We start from the raw sequence: 23,308 nt of genomic DNA on the forward strand, positions 1-23,308 counted from the left end.
CACGAGTGAAGCCAGTGACAAGCGATGAAGATGAATGGCAGGAAGGCCAAAACATAAAGGCCGACTGTATTCACAGCAAAACTTCTAGCCTTGAAAGCAGTGAGCAAGACTATAGCAAGCTAACTTCACTTCAATGCTCTTTGAGCAATGAGAAAGCTCAGGTGCCTTCTGTGGTGTCACCTGATCAGAAAATCAATTGGGTTGCAATTTTTGATGTCTCGAAGACTTTCGGGCCTGGACGAGGCGATGACGTGACTAGACAGGGCAGTGGAGCGTTCCAGACCGCTAACACTTGCAGAATACTACTACTGTTGTTGTCCAAGCATAGCCGCTCTAACACAATCAGCTTGTTGTACTACCAGATTACTCTGAGGCAGAAGTACAGGCAGGTGTCCGACCGGAAACGCTACAAGGTTTTAGTTTTGCATGCGGATGAAAGAAACAAATATGTTGTTCGTCTGGTGTGGGACGCTATAACATGAGAGTCGAGTTTAAATAACCGGTCCCTGCCTCTAGATTCAAACCACTTGGACAATGACTTACATTGTTTGTAAATATTCTGTGTTTAAAACTCTAACTCTAGTTTTCGGCAGGACGCTGCAGCTTGGCTGTGAACTGTGTAGTGGACTTTCTGTAAATTTTGTCTGAACGTGCAAGGTAAAATAAGTGGATTGATTGTAAGATTGTAGTGAACATTAGGCAGCCTATGTGTTGTGTGTGGTGAAACGTGCACGTATCTGCAGTTTTTTCATTACGGAAAAACTTTTCAAAAGGGGGGCTTTTGTGACGTGATTGTGCGCGTTTGAAAAGTGCGCCACTCGATCAGCCAGAAGAAGATGAAGATAACGCTCGGTTGCGGCACGTGTGGGCTTGAACATTTTGGTCCAATGAGGTCCCTCCACGGAGATTTAGGAGAGCCACTGGAGAAGAACAGCGAAGCTGTAGGCAGACGTGGCCGAGTGGGGACCCAAATGAAGAAGGTGGCCAGGGCGCGGAAGCGGCAGCCAGCACAGCTCCTGCATCAAGGTCCCAGCGGCCTCCAACCTGGACACAGAGCTTCTTATCGTCGCCTGACGTGGGCCAGGCTGGTTCTGGTTTTCTGGCGTTGGCCGAGAAATGTCTCCAGCTTCTTGTCCGAGCTGCGGCTGCCGAACGACGAAAGGTCGCGGACTTCGACCAGCCCGACGCTTCCTTCCGTGCCAGTAAACCACGTGAGCGTCTCAAGCTAATTGCCCTTCTTTCCCTGCTGCACGAGTGCGTCTTCACCGTTACTTCGTCGCATCAGTTGCAAGCCCCGCATCACCGTTGTCATTGTTTGCGTGGGTGCGTCCATGCCTTGGCAGCACAGCCTTCGCTGCAAGCACCTCGTCTCGCTATGTCGTGAGAAGGCTTATTTTCCTGTGAACATTTATGTCCATGCACTGTGCACGTCTTTAGCCGTTCGTTCTTCCTGCTAACCTCTTTCTAGTTATGTATGCTGTGTTCTTTGTCTGCTATTTGTCTTTTAGGGGTTTCTAAATATGTTGAGCGTTGGGGATTTGGGTGGAAGCAAATGGTCTTGTCAGCTCATTTCCCGATGATGGTTATGTAATTGGTGGTTTTTCCTTTACACGAACCTACATGAGAGCTTGCCCGTTAAAGAGCCTCGTGACAGACACTGAGTGAACGAATGAAGGGAAGAAAAGGAAAACGAAAAAAAGACCGTGGGACACTGCGCAGGCTCGCCGAGTAAGGGAGGAGGACGGTTGTTTCGGTTACCGTTAAGCCTTTGGATAGGCGCCGAAGCGGCTACAGCGTACTACGTCGCTAGCGTGGCTTTGGCCGCGTACCGCTCAATGTGGCACATGCGATCCTGTCCTTATCAACTACATGCTCTTAAAAGTTTTCTACCAGGGTAGAAGTCGTCGTTATCGTGCTTGCAACAAATATCGCGTCTGCTTCCTTGTCCGTAAATTGAAAATTCGTAACGGTTTTATGACGCGAACTCTAACTTTTGCTGTTAGTGCACTGTCTTATGTAAGCTTGGCGAGTTGTCAACCGTCGTTGCTGATCTCCCGGCTTTTAATGCGAACTTTGTATCACGCACGTGGTTCTTGGTTCACTGTTAGTGCGATCTTTTTGATGCCAAATACTCACGTTTTGGACAAGCTTTCCGCGGCAACATACCAAACGGCAAGCTAGGCCTAATCGGTGTTGGTTGCGCTTCGATCGGTAGCGGTCGCGTGAATAAAAGTTGCGGATTGGTACAGAGTTAACGAAACTCTTCGTGGTGGCTGCATGTGACGGGAAGAGATACATATCGTTAAATGAAAATGAGGGCGGCACATGTAGTGCTCACATAGTGGTTCACGATTTGATTGCGATGTCTTAAATAGGGTGCGCGCTTGTGAAGTCGAATGGTTGGAGTCTTTCAATGAGTTGAAATTCTGGACGTGATTCGACATAGTTTGTGCAATGCGCATAATCGAGGCTGTCTGATAGTCGACGAATTTCAGTGATGGTGCTTTCATTTGTTAGACACCCCCCGCCCTTTCGCGTTCATTTCATTGGCAACGCGCGACTTTGGACGTTAAATATTTTTAACGTTCAGAAATTTATATGTTAGCAAACTTACGCATCACATGTTTCGATTCTCGGACATGCAAAGCTCCATGCTCAACACGTTCTGCACAAGTAAACCCTTGAAAAAGGTTGTTTTGGTTATAGTGCGGTACCGCTTATAGTGCAGATGTTCGTGACTCCCGCGACTTACGTTATAAGCGGTCTATACAGTACTAGCACGTCCAACTGGCAGTCATCCTAATAAAGTTGTTTCATTCACTTACCCACTCCTTTATAAGGTAATTTACTATAAATACCACACATTAGCATGGCAATGTTATGTCTTGTAGTTACCAGTGCCCACTAGCTTAACAAAGCAGTGCTGGAAACAAAAGATTTTCAAAAAATAATAAATCTCAAACATATTGTGGTGGTGGCCCCGCCTGCGAGAAAATAAAACAAAACAAAAAACACGAAGCCGTCGAGCGTTGGGGTCGGAAGGAGAGCGTTGTTGACAGTTCCGGCCGCAACTTTCGAGAGGGTGCTAGTAGTAGGGGAGACTTCGGCGAGGCACGCTATTGAGAGTACGCCTTTTTTGCACAGTGGTGCGAGTTTACGGGCAATGATAGCCGATAGTTGTGTTAATTGTAATGTGTTGTGCCTCTTACAAACCAAAACATAGGTCAGCTAGGTAGTGCATGCCAAAGAACTGTTTCGTTCCCCTGTGCACGTCGAATGCAAAATAATAATAATAATAATCTCGATTTGGCATATCACGAATTTCTGTCAGATGCTGAATGTCGACAAGCTTGGCTCAGAATCATCTACGCGCAAGGTAGTTGAGGAAATGAAACCAGGAGAGTACCCAGCGACCATTCTTCGGTTTGTTCCCAGCACTTCACTGAAAATGACTATAAGAAAGGCACCAAACAGCGATTGCTCTTACCAACTTCTGTCCCAGCGATGTTTTCGAACTTGTCATATATGCAAAAGATGAGCCCTTCTAGGATAAGGAAGCTGCCTCGAAGAGAAGCAGCAGATGGTAATGCATCAGTTCGCATGAACAATAGTGCCCTAAGTGGCCCAGATGAAAGCATGCATGGAGATGTCGAGCGTGATTTCTTTAGCAAAGAGGAACATGCTGCAGCTGCGGGATTTTTGGAGGCAAAATCTGACTTTGCGCTGCCCATTGAAAGCGAGGAAACAAGTTCATGTACAACTGTGGGCGCGAAATTTGACGTGTCCGCTCGCAACACTTCCGACGTGGAGGCAGCGAGCCTGTGACTGCTCAGCACGTGCCGCTTCCCCGGCGCAAACCGTCCTTGAGCAGTGGTGCTGCGGTGGCAATCAATAGAACTAGGCCTCTCCCACAGTTTTCAGCGCACGTAGCAGGCTGCACTTGTGCGCTTTGATCTAGCGGCCGTGCTTCAGTGTATATAGCTTAGTGGCTAAATCTAGTTGCTACGTCTCCAATGCACAATTCACTTTATTTATTTGAATTTAGGCCGATAGCTTGTTTTCAAATTTCTTTGCATCAAACTCCAGGGTCAGCTTAGATTCGAGGATTCTGAAAAACGCGCCATTTTTCATTGAGAAAAGTGGCGCACAACTAGTCCCAACTAGACGATACTATAGCTATTAGTAGCCAAGCCAACACTGGACTTAAGTACACACGTGAGGTCACCATTTTGATCTTTGTGGCAAGGCGTTGGTCATTGTAACGAGCTGCATATGGCGAGACAGAGCTCTAAATGAAACGCTCGTATTTGTGGGAAAACCACGATGACTTAACCCGTCATGGAGACAATAACAAGGCAGTTTATGCATGAAGAAAATCAATGTATTTACAAAGGATGATAGAGCTCTAATGCTGGTTAGGAAAAAAGAACACGTACTAAGACTGATCAAAAAGTGTCAAAAACCGAACGAAGCAAAGCTTCGTTCGGTTCGGCGGTGAGCTGCGCTCAGCAGCGCAGCTCACCGCCGGTGTTGTTGGCCTTTAACGCGCATGGCTCCTGCCACGTTGCTCACGAATGCTGGCCAAGGCTTGCTGTGGTAGACGTGCGGCTTGCCTGGCGGGAACGTCCTGGCGACGTTTCAACCACGCCAGGCCCAAGGTGGTTGGAAGGCTAGTTCGGCCCCTGGTGCGTAGACGGCTGGTTTGGCCACAGGTGCGTGAACGACTAGTGACCCCAGGTGGGAGCCCACTGCTACCTTGAGTCCGGTACCCGACAGGTCTCTACTCCCGCGCCCCGGTTCTTCGATCGTAGTATCTGCCTATCTTCTTCCCCTTCTTTCTCGGTCTCGCCCCCCCCCCCCCCCCCCTCCCGGAGTCTCGCACCACTTTGTGCCCCGATCCCCAACGTCATCTTTTTCGACGGTCTTAGAGGCACGCAGTCTTCTATCTTCTTCCCCTTCTTTCTCGGTCTCGTCCCCCGCGTCTCGCACCACCTCATGCCCCGATCCCCCACGTCATCTTTCTCGACGGTCTTAGAGGCACGTAGTTCAAACGCGTTTCCCGCGCTTCGCTGTTCACTTGGCCCTTCACACACGGCCACTTACACATGCCCCTCTTTCGAGAAAAAGTTTTTCTTAAAAAAGTAACTTTGCAAGTATTTTTTAGCCCCATTGACCACTAGTCAGCGCAAGAACACTGCACTGTCATGGTGAACCCACTTCCGCAAAAAGTCCACAAAAAATGTTCGAACACACACAAGAGAAAAAATATTAAAACACTTCCGTGAAAGCTTATGTTACAACCTACTCATGAAGTCAACTCCTACATTCTCTGAGCCTCTAATAGGTCTAGTAACAAAAGAATCGAAAGAATCCTTTTGTATTTTTCCTTTCTATTTCTGGAGATATCCGCGAATACAATATTTTATAAGCAGCTAAGATCTTGTGAAGTTGAGTTTGTTTCTCTTCCCCCAATCCCTCGGCTGTAGATATCGCTTTCACGCCAACACTCTGGGAAACCTTAAGTTGGTAGAGGTTTGTCTCCTTCTTCCTCTTCCATGACCACGAAAGATGCTGAGAGGTTGTTTGCGGCTGCCGGTTTTCATAGCGCTTCAACATGTTTATGTGGAACAGTCTGTTGTCATGTCCCAGATACAATAAATAGTCATGGTTAAAATTTTTCCCAACGACTCTAAATGGCCCTTTTCACTGCATTATTAACTTGTTTTCCGTGGTAGAAAGTAAGATAAGAGCAAGATCTCCAATTTCGAGCTGACGGTTCTTGCTCCCCCGATCGTAGTACCTCTTTTGAGTTTGCTTGTGACAGGTTCTCATAGGCTACTTGCAACGCCTTCTCAAGATGATCTCGAAGATCCAAAACGTAGCCATATACTGTTTACATTTCATCGCTGATGTGTTCTCCTGTCCATATCTTCAATATGCTAAGAGGGCCTCAATTGCATCTTTTACATTTCATCGCTGATGTGTTCTCCTGTCCATATCTTCAATATGCTAAGAGAGCCTCAATTGCATCTTCTATAAATAAGTTCAAAGGGCGAGAAGCCCATGCTGGTTTAAGGTACCTCTCTGTACGCAAACAGGAGTGGTATCAGCAACCGGTCCCATGATTTCGGATCCTCTTGGGATAGTTTTCGTAGCCTCTTTTTCAGCGTACCATTCAATCTTTCTACTATCCCGTTGCACATGGGGTGGTAGGGTATCGAATTCAGATGCTTGATGGACAGCAAGTCATTTACTTCTCTCAACAACTCGGACGTGAAGCAGGATGTCGATCGCATCGAATTTCACGGGGAAATCCAGCGATCTAAAACATTTTCAGCAGACCCTCGGTCGCAGTCGTCGAATCAATAGTGGGCAGAGCCACTGCGTTCGGGTAGCAGGTGGCAAAGTCAACCATAGTTAGAATGTATCGGTCACCCCTGTTAGAGACTGGTTTCAAGGAACCGATAATGTCTACTGCTACTCCCTCAAATGAAGTAGCAATCAGTGGCATTTGGCCCAGTGGTGCCTTGCCTACTTTACTTTTTGGATATGTTTTTTGGCATGTATCACATGAACCAACATAGCGTTTAATTTCCTCCTGTATTCCAGGCCAATAGAACGATCCCAACACACGATCAGTCGTTCGTTTGACGCTTTAATGTCCTGACATCAGACTTTCGTGAGCCATCTCAAGCACTTGAATATGCAGTTTACTGGGAACGACCAGCTGTTTCACCGTTTTGCCAGAGAATAATCGGTAATGGCAGTAGAGTATCCCCTTTTCTGTGGTAAACGAATACCATGTTGATCCCCTTCCAAAATAAACTTGTCTGACTTTGTCTCTGCAGGTATCCAAGGTATTATCTTCTGCTTGCACAGCTTTCAGCTCCTCTCTCGTCATCTTCAAAGTGTCGAGCTTGAGTGTTGCTGAAATTGGCTGGAAGCTTGTGCTCTTGATGCCACTCAGAAAGGGCTTCCAATGTTGGCCTTTCTTCTTATACTTCACACTGGTCGTGCTGTCCAACTCCAACTTCGCTGCAGCTAGTCTCTCTTCCCATGTTGAATCGGGGTCATGAGCCTGACATGATCCGGGCACATTTTCCCCCAATGATGTCGTACAATGGGGACTTCATGCATTTTACGGAGCATATGCCTGAAAAGTAGGGTGAGAAAAGTTCCACCTTTGCCTCTGGAACCGCAATTTTGCTTCCGTCCGCCAAGAACAACGTAGCTATGGTTCCCGTAAATGCTTCGTCTGGCACAAGAGAACGACGCACAACCATCGTGTCACTTCCCGTATCTCGCAATACTGATACCATCTTTCCAAATATGATGCCTTACAACACTGGCATCGATCCTTAGTCATCTTTGGTCTCATATTCACTGCGCTAGACATAGAATCTTCGCTCTTGTCGTCATCTACCTCCTCAACTTCCTTACAGTTCTGGTTCGGCGACCATATATTGTTTTCTTGGCGCACGCTTGACTGCCATGCCTGGGTTTGTGACAAAACCCACACAATGGTTGCCTTTTCCGAGATCGGCATTCTGCAGCTATGTGACCGAACTTGTCACACACAAAACATAGAGTGGGAACTATTGATGTTGTGTTTGCACCTTTTCCTGCCGAGGTCTTCTCTGCTTTTTCCCGGAAAACCAGTAAGTTTGTCTGTCGCTGAGCTTCCAAAAAGTTGTCGGCCGCTTACGCCATCACTTCCAGCTTACGGCAGTTTTTTTCTCGCAGAAATAGTGCCATTTTACCATGACAGCTGTTCATAAACTGTTCCACTACTAGGAGGTTCCAAACAGCTGAACACTCTTTTTCTGTCTTCGACATCTAGACCCATCTGTCAAAGAAACTTGTTAGCATCGCGGCGTACTGCACGCTTGTTTCACGATCTTGTATTGTGGTTTGCTGTGTCGGAATTTTTGACGGTAGTCCTTCGCGATGAACCGAAACCTTTGCAAGAGTGCCAGCTTGGTTTTGTCGTAATCGAGTGCCTTTTCTGGAGACAGATGACCGAAGACCTTGAGCGCTTCTCCACTCAAACACAAACTTCGGGCCGTAGCCCACTTGTCTTTTGGCCAATCTTGACCGGTAGCAATATTCTCTAATCTCTTGGGGTATGCGTCTCAGTCATCTTGGTTCTCATTGAATCCTGGCATAAAATTGTCAGGATTGACGTTAGACGATGCTCGAACTTGTCAGCCTTCGTCAGCCACCACTGACTCTCTAACGCCTTGAGCCTGAGCAGGTTGCAGACGCAGCATCTTCTCCTTGACGGGTTCGCGTTCTGCTGTCCTATTGTCTCAAGCTCGAGCCTCCCATTCTTCTACTCAAGTCTTTAGCTCAGCTCCTTCTAGCCCCATACGCAATGCCAGTTTTGGTAGATCCGAACTCATCTTTGATCGGTCTTCTATACTCTTAGCGAAATGCAATAACTCATGCCACTAATAATGCAATAAATGGCTGCAATAAATGACCTTAGACGCCAATGTAACGGGCGATATATGGCGAGACAGAGCTAAATGCTTGTGTTTGTCGGAAAAGTATCGCGATGACTTCACCGTCATCGGGCCAATAACGAGGCTGTTTATACATGAGCAAAACATGTATTTTCAGAAGATGATACAATTATATTGGTAACATCCTGACCAAGAGGTTAGGCTATTGTGCCAAGGATTCCCGGACTTGCTTGGTAGCTCACTTTTGTAGCCAAGAGACTGTAGAAGCGTTTTTTGAAGCACACAAAGAACTGTACCTTGTCTTATCCTATTTTTGAAGCTCGGAGAACATTACCTGGAATTCAGCTTTTCCAACCTGTAGAGGTGACGAGTGTTTAGCAAAGTATTTGTGTTAGACTATTTCACGTGACACCGGTTCAACGATAGGATAACAACAGATATTTTTCGAAAGACTAGCCTGTGCATGCGAAGTGGTGGTGACTCTAAACGTGCCATGTTTTTTGGGGGTCGCAAGGCCAAACAGCTTCTGTAAACATACAGGGTGTGGCGACAGGTGCGAGCTAAGGGGAACCTGACGTCATTTGCAAATTATCCAGAAAAAATACTAAGCTCACGAGATTTTTTTCACCAGAGCGTGGCGGATAACTTTGGAGACCACAGACTGCCAGTTTCAATTTCGGTAAAATGCATGAAGGAAGGTACGCTACAAGTTTGTGGATGCCAGCCGTACAACGCTACAATAACCCGATGCACCTAGACTAAAGGTGGGCTATTCGCACAGGGTTATTTCTAAGCGCCAGGAAATATGAAAGTAAGGATTTTCTACAATTACAGAATTATCAGAACTAGTACACGAACTATCTTTGACCACCAAAAAGCAGATAGACTTAATCCTGCAGGACTTCTCCAAGTAGCCCCCGCAAAATTGATTAGAAAGCTTCAATCATCGAATGGATTAAAAGCTATCTAAAAAACGAACTCAGTTTTCAGAAACAGTTTGTAGATGACATTTGTTTGCACCCTGTCATGCAAAAAAGACACAATGGTAAACTTAACAGAACAACTGCTTGAGCCTACAATAGTCGAGAAATACAAGCACTTATGTTTGACAACTTTCATTAGTGCGAGTCGTGCTGTTTAGTTTTCCTTTAGTACCACCAACATCTGCTTATGCATGTCAAAAAGAAGCTATCAGCTTGCTACACTGACCTTTAGATCGTCCTCAATGGCATGATGTTGCAAATGCATGCTTGAGGTACCTTTCAAAGAAAGATATGCGTAGAATACAAACAGCAGCTCGAGGATAAGCACACGACGATGCCAACAGTCAGCCTCATGCGACATAACACTTCCAGTTTTTCAAACTGATACCAACATCCTAATTTAATGCTTGCAATCTCATTCGGAAACACATGTCACTGCCTGGTGTAGAGTTTTTGCATGCATGCAGCCTTCAAAAAATACAGTGTTTGCAAAGTGCGCAAAATTGTGCAAGCAAGAGATTTCTGTCGTGGACCCCCCAAGGAGGGGAGTGCACCACCACTGCACTTACGGTGAATGTCTGCTGGGGTGTGCCCTGGAAGGCGTCAATGAGGTGGATGAGGGCCCCGTTGGTCGAGATGAGGATGCTCTTGCCGTCGGGACTGAACTTGAGCCCCGTCCAGTCACAGTCCCGGTCCTGCGGAAGCTTGAACGTGTTGAAGGGGCCCTTGTCAAAGGTGCGCAGGTCATAGAGCTTCACCAGCTCGGAGTTGAGCCCCACCGCAAAGATGAGGCCCTCGGGGTCAAAGTTGCCAACGGGACGGCCAGTCAGGTGCATTACCCCCTGTCACACAAAGAGAGGCACGTACGAGTGTGGCGATCAGCTCCACAGCACAGATGCTCTTCAGCAGTGGAAGGAACAATCTAAATGGGATGTCCTGCAAAAAACCGGTTGCTATGTAATAGAAGATGTTTCCTTGTCATGCAGTTGTTTCATCACACCGGGCAGACAGCCTCTACCATCAGTGGACTGTGCTGCTACAACCTTACCCAGTCCACAACACCTCATAGGTGAGCCAAGAAGCATGCCCACCTAGAGAGAGTACATCTCAGTGAGCACAGCGGTCCCAAGATGTATCACACTGTTAAACTGTAAACAGATAATGTGGCTGAGTGCTTTCTTCAGTTGCGGAGGGGTTGCTCAATAGTACGTACATATCATCCTTGAAATGTAGCTACAGTGAAGCATCGATTATACGATTTTCAGGGGACCACGCAAGACCGTTGTAAAATCGAAGAATAGGATTGTAGGCAGTGACACTCAGCCTTGCCTAAAAAACGGGCCTGAATATGCCCACGGCACGACCTTGTGTTTCTGGGTAGGAAAGCAGATAGAATGATTCTTGCCAGTGGCAGCTAATGACAGCATGACATAGTTGGAAGAGGTGCAAGCAAAAATTAATTTAAAAAAAATTAAAAACGCACACCTTTTTACTGATAAGTAAAGTTTGAAAATTGCGTGCACATGAAAACTAAATCGAAACCGCGTTGTCAAAAGCATTTTGCCAGACGAGTCAGACACAGCGTCATCGCTATCACATACTTGCGACGAACCGCAGGCTTGCATAGAATGTTTTAGTGCGCGCCTGAGCTGTGCACGTTGTAATTTGTTGGCTTGTTAAGTGTGTGACGCCTACCCACACAAGCCATCATCAAGCTCTGCATCACCCTCACTGAGCCGTCTTCTCAGTAGTGATCACTGGTGTCGTCGATGCCCGTTGCCACAAGTGTCTCAAAGCGTTGCACCACTGCTGCCCGCAACATCTGTTTGGCATGCTTCACGGCTCCCAGTGTTGCCCAACGAAACTGTTTGAGACCCAACGTTTTTCCCGATGACGACTTGGACTTCCTTACGGACAATCTACGGATTGCCGTTCGTGTACATAGTATCTGTCTCTTCTGCTTTTTCCTGTTTTTACATATGCTTAAAATCGCACGAAGTGCTAGGATGGGAGCCTATGTAGTGCCACGCTAGATTTGGCCAGTTGGCCGCGCCCAAAAAAAAAAAAAAAAAGCGAGCCGCGTGGCACACGTAGCGTGAGCCACAAAGCGCAAGCCACGAGAACAGAACGGCCTAGCTTCGGAACCTGGCTGGACGCTGCAGCGGCAACTCTACCTACGCCTGCGTCTCAAATAAAATCTGTGACGTCGGCACGGGCTCATCGCCGCCATCTCGTCTTGTTCCTCAACAAGTGCATCTAGTGGTGTCCTGGTGTTAATATGAACGTCGACGTCAAGTGAAAGTAATTTTGCATAGTGAAAACAGCTTCGCTGCACTTTATGCGTCGTAGGGGTTTCGAGGCTGCTCCGCCAAGAACCCCACAGGGAAGACGCGGAGCCAGACCCGAAACCTTGTTTATTCCTTTAAGCCGGCACTGCCCACTGCCAGCGGCTGCCGCGTGTCCCGAGCGAACCCGCGATCCTCGTCCTCCTCTTCTACTTCGGATCGGCACGCACGCGGTTGCCGCTCTATTACTGCCCCCTCCCCTTCGGCGAAACTGGAAAGAGGGAGGTGATGCGGTTGCTGCTAGCTCTGGCCACGACGGCCCGCACGGGGCACACAAGGACCACATGCCAGCAGAGTCAATCTGTGCAGAGGGGCCAACTTCTACGCCACCCGAAAACGGCGGCACACCGGGCTCGCTCAGGTTGACGATTACGGCTGTCGGCAAGAGCATGACATAATGCCGATCCTCCTAGTGCAGCGCCCGTCCCGGCGAGTCATAAGCCATTGTGTGTCATTTTTGTTGTAGCTGTCCAGACCAGTCGTGTATCGGTGGCGGCTACTGCTCCATGTGGCAGTCAACTAACTCTGGTGATCTTGGTAGCCATGGGGTCATGACGTCGCCACCGAAGCTCAGAGACTGCATATACCTCCGGTGCTAACTTCCTCATGCTCGCTGATGTAGATACCCGATTGCCTTTAACATTCTCTCTCCACGCAGCTTTGTTCCTCGAGGTCAGCCACGTTGCACGCCAGGTCAGACACGCTGATGCAGTTGCTCACATTGTCCACGGCTTCTTCCAACTGCTCCACCGTATTGCTCACCCTCTTCGTGGATCCCTCCAGCTGCGTCACCTCTTCTCCGAGTTTGCATTGTTTTTCCGAATGCTGCTTCCTTGCCTCGAGCTTCTCCATCAGTCGCTCATTCTCCAAATTTACCGAGGCCATCTCCTGCTTCAGCTTTTTAAAGTCGTCAGGCACGGTCTCTATTTCAGCCTCACTTCAGACTGTGCTCCATGGTTGTCTCGGAGTGTGACGCAAGACTGAGCAGCCTCTCAAGTTCGGAGACCTTTGCTGACAAAGTCTTCTGGCCAGCCTCGAGCCCTTTCATCAGCTCCGGGTTTTCCTTGCACTCTGCTTCCTTTTTTGCTAGTTCCAAAGTTTGTGTGCACGCTTGACTGGCGTCTCGGTCGCGGTCCGGCTGAGCCTGAGCTAGCTGCGCACGGAGGTCAGCTGCATGCATTCATTGCTTGTCCAGCTGTGTCTTGGAGTGCACGCTGTCACTGGCTCTTCTTCACGATTGTCCTTCAGATTTGCTAGTTGAGTGTCCCTCACTAGCAACTGCCCTTCTAAATTGGCGCACTGCTGCTGCTGCTGATCCTTGAGACGCTTTTGGGAACCGTCAAGCAGCCTGCTCATGCGACTGTGCTCCTCCGAGTCCTCAGCCAACCTTTTCTCCGGTGTAAGGACCTTGTCCTCCAGTTCAGAAATGTGGTGGTCCTTCTAGTCAATCATGGTGGTTGCCTTGGACTTGTAGATGCCATGTTCGTGCTCAAGACCATCACGTGCATCAGCCAAGCTTCATAACTCGTATTCCAACTGCCAGATGCCGGTTGTATACCACAGTATGTTTTGCTTTGGACAATCCACTCTGGCTTCAAGGAAAGCCTTGTCCCTCTCAAGGTCACAAGCATGAACCACCTCTTCGCAAGACGCTGATTCATCTGGTGTTATTTTCGTGTTCCTGCATTCTGTTTATCTCAGTTTTTTCCTCTTATTCCTCGTCTTCCTCATTTCCTTCACGTCTGTTGCTTCGTCATTTCCGGACTTTGTGACCGGATTCATGATCGTTGCCCTCAATCGCTCCACAGGGCCGTCTCGCGTCGCGTCAATGTCCCACATGGCGTCAGCGTCTGCTCCAACGTCGGCGACACCCCATGAACCCTGTCGACACCAATGAGCTCACCTCCCTCCTCTCCAACAGTGGGTACGGCCTGAGTGGATGGCTCAGCGATTTGCGAAGCAAAACGTGCAAGCTCTTTGAGAAAAGGAAAGAAGCGGCCCAACAGGTGCAGCTGAAAATGGGGGTAGCATTGCCGAAAAACGTGCGAGACCATAACGGCCTCAGGAGCAGAAGGGTCCACCTAACGGAAGAGCTCCTGCGTGGCCCGAACATCATCTGGTAGACCTTCCTCTGGGTGTTGCGTTCGGGCGTCGAGCTCACGCCGGATACGGTAGTCGTAGGCGACCGGCAGGAACTCTTCCCTGAATGCCGCGACGAACTGATTCCAAAACTGAAAGGGTGCTTGAAGACGCCGCCATCGTTCTGCGGCACAGCGCAGGGCAACTGGGAGAACCCGCCAGAGCACGTCCGACTTTGAGAAGCCGCTAACAGTCGAGTATATGAAAAGGTCGTCAATGAAATCGATGACCAATTCCCTCGCGTCTTGGCTGGAAAAGGTGGGCATGGTCACCAATGCCATCAGGAGCATGGTCGCAGACTGCCTCAATGTCCGTGGCCTAGAGACAGAGTTCTTCCCGTTGGGCGCTAAATGTAGGGGTTTCAAGGCTGCTCTGCCCAGAACCTCACACGGAAGATAGTGAGCCGAACCAGGAACCTTGTTTATTCGTCTAAGCCACGGCCGCAACTGCCCGCTGCCAGCGGCTGCCGCATGCCCCGCGCGCACCCGCGATCTTCGTCTTCCTCTTTTACCTCCTATCAAGGCGCTCCCGGTCGCCGCTCCCATAGCGTGCACAAGCCTGTGACTGCGAGTGTGACCAAGGCAGATCAGCTGTATGGCGATGAGGAAAAAACCCCATGAACTTAAAACTTGAAAATATCAGCTTTTCAGCTCGCTGAAGCTGATCTGTGTGGATAGAGCTTGACTACGTAATGACCACGAATACGTATGCACACGATCGAGGCATATGTAGAAGTGCATAACTTCAAGGAGAATAAATTTTACATTCGAACTGCTGGTCGACAATTCTGCAATGTAACACGCTGAGACACCTACAGAGAAGTGTTGGACAAATCCACTGGTGAGCTCTTCGCAGATATGTTGCAAAGCAAGCGATCAGCAACTTCATTGCTGAAACTGCCCGACCATTTTCCTGCTCCTGACTTGAAATTGAAGAACCTCTGCGCAGCACGTAGACGAGCGGAGCGGAAAATAATGAGAGCAAAAGGAAATCCATCTGCGAAAACCGAATATAACAGGATAAACGCTGCGATTCGTCGCCATACAAAAAAATTAAGACGAAAACAATGGGCAGCTTTCTGTGAGAGTTTATCAACGTTTACGCCCTTGACAAAGATATGGGCAGTAATAAATAGTCTTTCTGGGAAGATTCGAACACACAGGCCATTCGAAGCACTCGCTTTGAAACAAGAGATAGATTTGCAAACCCTTGCAGAGGATTTCGCAGACGTGTACATATCTGGTAGATCAGCAGGAGCGGCGATTCCTCTATCACCCCAGTTTTTTCACACGATGGATACGCCATTCACCTTTCGAGAGCTGGATATGGCACTTAGCAAATTAAGAAGACGCTGTGCCGTGGGTCCCGATTTGATCAGCAATCAAATGCTGACAAATCTACCATATGAGCGAAAAAGGGCCCTTTTGGACATATTTAATCATGTCTGGAGCACGGGAGAGATCCCATTTGTTTGGAAGACAGCATGGGTGGTGCCAGTCCTAAAGTCCGGAAAGGATCCTGCGAGCCTCGCGTCATATCGACCAGTATCTCTTACATCATGCGTACCTAAGTTGATGGAAAGATTAATATGTACAAAATTAACTTGGTACCTTGAACAAGGAAGACGATGGCCACCGTGTATGACCGGATTTCGCCCACGGCTGAGTGCCCAGGACAGTGTTTTGGACCTATTAAGCCACATCGAACACCACCGCGTCAGCGGACTCTCGACACTTGCCGTCTTCATGGACGTTGCGAAGGCATATGATTGTGTGCTTCAGACAGGCATCGTGAACGGACTCCAAGCCATGGGTGTGTCGGGAAATGCTCTTCGGTTCGTACATGAATATCTCAGAGACCGCTGTGTCCGTGTTAAGCTTGGAAATGTAACGAGCGAGCGAAGAGAGACGCGTTTCCCTCGGTGTCCCACAAGGAAGTGTTCTATCTCCCTTGCTTTTTAACACTGCCATGGCCAGGCTTCCCGACACTCTGCACTCAGCTCTGAAAGCAGTTAAAATATCCATTTACGCCGATAACATCTGCATTTGGATCTCAGGATACCAGCACAAACGTTTGGCCCGGATAGCACAGAGCGCTATTTCAATCATTGAGCGTCACTTGTTGACACTTGGCCTATCTTTATCAGCGGAAAAGTCGGCCTTCATGCTCTTCCCAGGAGCGCGACGGAAGTCAACATGTCTGTCGCTGAATATTCGAGGCCACTCAATTCGTTGTGCAACAAGTGTCCGTTTCCTGGGCATTACCATCGACAACAAGCTATTATGGCGACGTGCGGTTGATGGTATAGTCACTGCATCAGTGCAAAGGATCAACGCTCTTCGTCGCATGGCAGGGGTCCGTTGGGGCAACAATCCTATGTCCATGCTTAAATTGAATGATGCGCTTATAACAAGCCACATTCTTCATCAGCTGCCCCTGATATCACCATCACCAAGCCAGTTCGAACGCCTAGAGGCAGTGCACAGAAAGGGTCTTCGCTTCGTGATGGGAGTCCCTCAGGCGGCTTCAAACACGAAGGTCACCAATGAAGCCGAGCCTCTTCCGCTCTGCCTTTTGGCGTCTCAGGCCTTATTAACGCAGCTGTCAAGACTGGGCGAGTCCTTCGCAGGCACGGCGCTTTTCCAGCGGCTAAGAGCAAGAACTGGCTCACATTTCAACGTGGCACTAAACACATTTCAATATTTAGGCTTGAAACTGCCTAAACGGCGCCCTATGGACCTGCCATGGTCTTTTGTGGATGTTGCGTGCAACTTCAGCGTACCCAATCTACCAGCGAAGCGCACCATTCCAGCCGCGGAAGCAAAATTTCTTGCGCTGGACCACTTGAGCACCATGTACCGCGGCCACCTACAAGTGTACACCGACGGATCAGTGTGCACACAGACGGATAGCTGCGCAGCGACTTTCTGCATACCCAGCCTGAGCGTGTCACGGTCGGGCCGCCTGGATTGCGTGGTTTCGTCCACAACGGTAGAAAGCGCTGTAATTACGGCGGCTTTGTGAAAACTGCGATCCTTTTCTGCACGAGATGTTGTAGTGCCGACGGACTCCAAATTGGCGCTACAAAGACTGCATCGTGGCCTACCTCAAGAAAAGTTCACCAAGCAATCTCTGGCACTAATCAAACACCTAAATGGCAAGAGTTTTAATATAAAGTTCCAGTGGATCCCATCCCACGTTGGCATTGAGGGCAATGAAAAGGCTGATGCCCTTGCATGCGAAGCACGTACATCGTTTCCAAAAGTAAGAACTCCCAAGACTTACCAGAACAACAAAGATGTGATACGCAATCATTTCAAGGCGATCTACAAGTTTCCACACCAAGCATGTGTAATTCATAGACTTTCTCGTGAACAAGCGACACTGTTGTACCGCATAAGAACCGGCTCCGCATACACCCCGGCCTGGTCATTCAAGACTGGGAGATACCCTTCCCCGTTCTGTGCCTTCAAGGTGACATCGGGGATATTCAACATTTCATTTGGCTTTGCCCGGAGTTTGATGCGCAAAGAGCAGCGATGATCCGCACCTTGCAAAAAGGCTGTCATAGGCACCGGACAGTTGATGACGTCATTTTTCCTGAAGGACCTGCGGCAACTAGGAGGAACATGCAACGAATTTTGTTGGTCTTCCTGCGAGACACTGGGCTGTCTGACACGTGGTGACATTTTCCAAATTCAGGAGATGCTCAGGCGGAACAATTGCCGGCCATGCAGGCCAGGCTAACCCCGCCTGCTGCAACACCACCACCACCACCTAAATTTTTCATTCTAAGAAGACATCCAGTCTCACTTTTACTTTTCTAACCGCTGTATTCATGAACCGACCTTAACTTATGTCGGTAAACCTACTTACAAAAGGACGAGAAAAGGATAAGTACAAGGTGTGTTTCTGAAAGCTCCCTTATGAAAGGCGTCACTTAACTCGTCAAGTATAGGCCCTGGACGCAAAGGCAGGTAAATTTTTGCTACAATATCATTACCTTGAGCAGAAATAAATTAGCTTCATTTCAAGAAACCAACAACAGTATGCACAGAAGCAGCCAAACGTAAACAGTAGCAATGTTTGTTTATGCATCGGCAGCTTTTGGTGAGGTGCACGTTTTTTGTTTGGCCACTTTACTGCAACTCCTGTGAACGCAGGTCTTTTTGTTATTTTGACGTATTTATGTTTTTTGTTGTGATCAATGGTGTTATTGTGGTCCCTTCAGCATTTGCCGTTTTCCTTCACTTTTTTTGTTAATTTCACTAGCAGTTTTACAGCATTTCTTTTAAGAAGTTGCATTTATTGCGGAACAGTGCACTGAAGTGAACTTCACCGACAAAGTGGTTACGTACTGACGGGTATTGTGAACAAGTGCCAAAACAGACGCCGTGTGCCTTCAGAGAAAACGAAAAAGGTGGAAGCAGCTCGCGATAGAATTCAACAATCGACACACTACATCCATGAACGGCCGACCAAACAACTAGAAAAGTGATTGCGTCACTTCTAGAAGTTTTACTGGTACGGAAAAAAGTGTTTTGGCAACCATAGCAGGTATCCACTATGGCCGGCTACGAGACAACAAGGCCCTTGCCAACAAGTTGAAACATGCCAACTTCATAGAAGCGCAATGAAATGAGCAGCTGCATGAAATGGTGCACAACAAACCCACGACAACACAGCGAGCAGATTCTTCACGACACATTTTGTGAAGCGGGGGCGGCAAAAAATTTCTGCTTGTCGAACGTCTCAACCAGGTTTCGTCGATCGTTAAGGACTTACCGTGGCGCTGACGTGTAAGCGTACATTGTGCCATTCAACATATCTTTGCAAGAATAAATGGAATACGCAAAGTTGTCGTCCCCTGCCATGTTGTTTAGGGAAGCCTTAAGATAGTGGATAGACTACTTAACCGGGCCTTACTTAAGTACGAGGAAAATTCTGCGATAAGTACAATGCAGGTTTTTGAAATGCATTAAGGCGGACTTGTGCTAATGTTGATTCAAGTCATAAGGATAAGATTTAGTTAGGTTTGTGAATGCGGGGGTAATCGTCAACCTAGGAGACCACAAATTCATATTTTGCATTTGTGAATATTGACAGGTGCGGTTCTTTTGGTTTACGAAGGAAGACGCTATCACTTTCTGTTAAGCGCAACGCAGGCCGCGTTTATCTTGTATGCCACTCTGGAACGCGTTACGACGCGTGTATAAAAAACTGACACGTGCGGTTCTTTTCGTTTGCGAAGGAAGACGCTATCACTTTCTGTTAAGCGCAACGCAGGCCGCGTTTATCTTGTATGCCACTTTGGAACGCGTTACGACGCGTGTATAAAAAGCCGGCGCAGTGCGCCACTGGGGGTCTTTTTTTTTTTTTTTTCCGTCGGCCGACGACTGTTCACGCCGCTGTTGCTGTGAGTTGTGTTTGGCCCTCTTTTGCTGGGCACAAGTTCGCCCAATAAACAGTTCGCCTGACACCGCCCTGACTCCTGCGTGCTTCCTCTCAAGTGCTGCGTGTATCACAACCTCGTGACAATATTTGATCGACGTTTGATTTGAGCGTATGTGTTTTTTTTTCTTACGGATAGAATCTGAAAGTCATTGCAAGATGCGGGGTTGGCGTAAAAGTGCGTCGTATAATCGAGGCTTTTCAATACATCGTTACGAAGAGAATTTTGTCCGGACCAAACTTAATTCGTTGTGTAACGCGGGTCGTCGCGAAACCGGGGTATGTATAATCGCGGGGTATGTATAATCGAAGTTCCACTATAGATTGTCATACACTTCGACTCATTGTGAACAAGGCTCCAATGCAGGGCTGAAAGATCTTGATTGTCTTAGAAATGCTTTGACTGTGATTAGTTTTTTTTTTTTACAATGTCTCCTCCTGAATATATGGGATTCTGTCAAACAATGGATTTAAACAAACCTGTCTATTTTCAACAAAAGAGTAACTTTTTTAGTTTTATTGAATTCAATAATACTTTTCATGTTATGAAGTATAAACACCACATTTGTAAAAACAAAATGGCCACTACAAGAAGACGTGTGCCCCCCAGTCATTGTTTTTGATTTAAGTCCCCGCTTATTAATAAAAATCGCCTTCATGAACTCCTTGATGTACGTGTGATGGTTATTTTTTTGCCAACAAAATGGCTGGCAACAGATTGTCTGTCCATGGAGATGCAGCAGACACGAGCCATGCCAGCATGCCCTATTGTGAATAAATATTGTGCATTTGTGAAACTTACCTGGCAGTTGGGTGAGCGTAGGTCCCAGAGCCGTAATGACTTGTCCAAAGAACCCGACAGGAACAGGTCGTCCACGGGAGATGTGCACAGAGTCACCACCCTGGGCACCCGGAACATGTAGAGCCAAGGAAAAAACCACTGGCACTGTAGAGCATGTGCGCACCACCACTCTACCTCTTCAACCAAGCCACATACAATCCTTGTGCCTTAGGTGCCTGTGCTACACAGTTTACACTTGATATAAAATCGGCAGTGTAATTCTTTATATCACAGTCCTTCAATTGTTTTCTGGTCATGAAACTTTTTCTAAACACTATGGAGAGAGCTTGTTATGTTGTCACAGGGGCTGCGCACAGAAAGCATTGAGAAGAGCTTCGTTGCATAGTGAGGGCTCAAGAAATCTGGCAGAATTGGCGTCGAGTGTTCCGTTTTTTCCGAGTTGATGAGACTGATGGCTATAAGAATTTCGGGCAGGAACACGGCGAATGACAGGACATGCCTAAGTGGTGGTGGCATTTACTGTAAATAAGTGTTTTGACAGTGTGATGTTGTAAACACATGCACTGCAATACGATATTATAAAGAAAGAAGTATGAACTCAATTGGCGTTAGCGCTTCCTGAGCTTTACATGTTTTCAGAACTTATCTTCACCTATGTTCGTTTTTCGCGTTCTGAATAAATTGAAAGTGCAACAAAGCTCCGCTTGGCACCCATGTGCTTATTTTCTCTAGGTTAAAGACACATGGCTTCATTTCATTTATATAGGTCTGCCCTTTGAGCAGACTTAGTCAACAAATTCGTTTCATCACGTGGTGCAAATGTAGTCCATCTAAGCAGTCAAAGTAACGCTCGTAGTTATTCGTGAAGGTGTCACCATACCCGAGTGCCCTTGCGACACTGTACAATACCTATAGTGTGCGGCATACTTTTGCTTGTGCAATATCCCCTTCAGTCACTGCATACACAATCGCGCAGGCAAAATTCGAAAGTGCATCACACGCTGCGTGTTTCTTCAAGTGGCCTGAAACCCGGTGTGCAAATTTCTGCAGGCTTTCTGAGCGCACTCATTGTGCTGCATATTGCTGTGGAGGATTACTTTGCTGGAGACCCCACTGTGCTTGACGATCGATCGATGTGCAGTGTTTCAGGATCGTGAAAAGTTTGTTTTTTTTGCTCGAAACGAATACAACAACAAAAAAAGAAGCTGTGCACACATTTCGGGCCTAATAGTGGTTGCTTTTTTTTCGTGCAAGTACTGAAGCTGGCTGGTGGTATAATAATTAGATAATTAATTACACACTCATTAAGTTTAATAGCTAAAGCTCACACAACACAACACTTTCCTTAATTTTCTTTCTTGAAATGCACCGCCATGCGAATTTCACGCATTTCTAACAGTGCATCATAATTCGTGACTCAAGGGTATATTTGTAACATGTTGTGAAAGTTGCATGTTGGAAATGAACAGAACGTGGCTTGTACTTCAGGTTAGGTAATGGACCCCAGAAATCGGCGTGTATTGACGTTGCACACGATCGTTACCTAGAGGAAAGCTTTGTCATTCCCAATTTCAAGTGTTGCCAAATATATGTGCGTTAGGTAATAGCAGAGTGAAGTAAGCATTTATTTATAAACTAAACACAGGGTTGCGGAGCTTTTCTTTTTTGCAATGTGGCAATGTACTGTGGCACAGGTGGTCTGATTGTAAACAGCGTGATCAGCACTGGTCGCTACGAGACTTTATTATACCGTACAAACGCGTGTAAGGGCCGCACTTTTTTTTTCAGGAAGTGAGGGCTAATTTTCAGGTTGCGGCCCATACACGGAACTTTTTTTTTTGGTGAACTAAAAACAACGTACCAGTTAGTGAACGAAGAGCGTTTATTGCAGTATGCCGCGTGTGCGCTTAATCGTCGTCACTCGATGAGTCCTCCAACTCGGAGTCCGAGATAGTGTGTTGCGGAGCACCATCATTCCACAAACAGTCATCTTCGGTGCCATCCAGGCTGTTGGATATCCCAGTGGCCTTAAAACTTCGGGACACAATGTCCGTCAACACCGAGCTCCACGCCGACAATACCCAACCGAGAACAGTAGCAAGCGGTGCCCTCTTCAGCCGTCCGGTCGGCGTGTGCTCATGGTTGCCGGTTGCCATCCATTTCGTGTAGAGTCTTCGGAATTCAGCTTTGAATGGTCGATTCACGCTCACATCCAATGGTTGCAACATTCCTGTGAGGCCGCCTGGAATCACGGCCATGTCTGTGCCGACAGGGCGCAGCTGCTCCTTCACCTTATCGGTAAGGTGGCTGCGGAAACTATCCAATACTAAAAGTGAATGTTTGGCCAACAAAGCTCCCGGTCTGTTCTGCCAAACACTTTTCACCCAGTCTAGCACCAAATCATCGTTCATCCATCCCTTCTCTTGGGCTCTAATTAGCTATGATGCCCTTGGGGAAAACTTCGTTGTGAATTCTTTTCCTTTTCAAAACAACGTACGGGGGTAGCTTCCGCCTGTCCGCGGTCACACAAAGCATCACGGTGCAGCGTTGGCGCTCAGCGCCGGTAATCCGCACGGCGACACTCTTCTTGCCTTTTACTTCGACTGTGTAGTTCTCGGGAGAGTCAAACCACACAGGAGTTTGATCAGCGTTCGCTATTTGCGACAACAAATAACTGTGCTGATGGCGCAGGCCGATGACATGCTTGTGAAAACTAAGCACCTTGTCGGTATAGTCTTCTGGCAGCCGCTGGCACAGCGTGGTCCTTCGCCGAAAAGAGAGTCCCTTTCTTTTCATAAACCTTCGCACCCAGCCAGCACTAGCCTTGAAATCCCTGGCGGGTATATTTTTCGCACGTGCCAAGGCTAGTGCCTTCAAGCGCAGCATGTCTGTAGTGAGCGCAAAACCATCGTTCCGCACCTCAGTCACATAGCGGAGCAACTCCTCTTCCAAATCAGGATACTTGCACTGTTTTCCTCGGAAAGCGTGCTTTTTGATATTGGTGTTCTGCAAGGCTTTCTTCTGGGCGCACCAACGTCGAACACACTTCTCGTCAACGTCGAATTTTCTGCCGGCGGCCCGTTTCCCGTGCTCGAGGGCAAACTCGATCACCTTCAACTTATA

General features: G+C 47.7%; 1 protein-coding gene across 2 annotated transcripts in view; it reads right to left on the bottom strand.

Annotated features, from left to right (window-relative positions):
- Positions 1–23,308, bottom strand: part of Wdr82 (WD repeat domain 82) — a 165,760-nt gene that overhangs the window by 65,404 nt on the left and 77,048 nt on the right. For both annotated transcript variants that reach the window (XM_075896466.1, XM_037424343.2), the window contains exons 4-5: positions 20,186–20,285; positions 10,018–10,290 (exon numbers count right to left, since the gene is read on the bottom strand). In XM_075896466.1, the coding sequence (XP_075752581.1) occupies positions 10,018–10,290; positions 20,186–20,285 (373 nt within the window). The remainder of the gene's footprint in view (positions 1–10,017; positions 10,291–20,185; positions 20,286–23,308) is intronic.

This window comes from Rhipicephalus microplus, chromosome 5 (genome assembly GCF_043290135.1).
Source record: "Rhipicephalus microplus isolate Deutch F79 chromosome 5, USDA_Rmic, whole genome shotgun sequence".
Taxonomy (NCBI): Eukaryota; Metazoa; Arthropoda; class Arachnida; order Ixodida; family Ixodidae; genus Rhipicephalus; species Rhipicephalus microplus.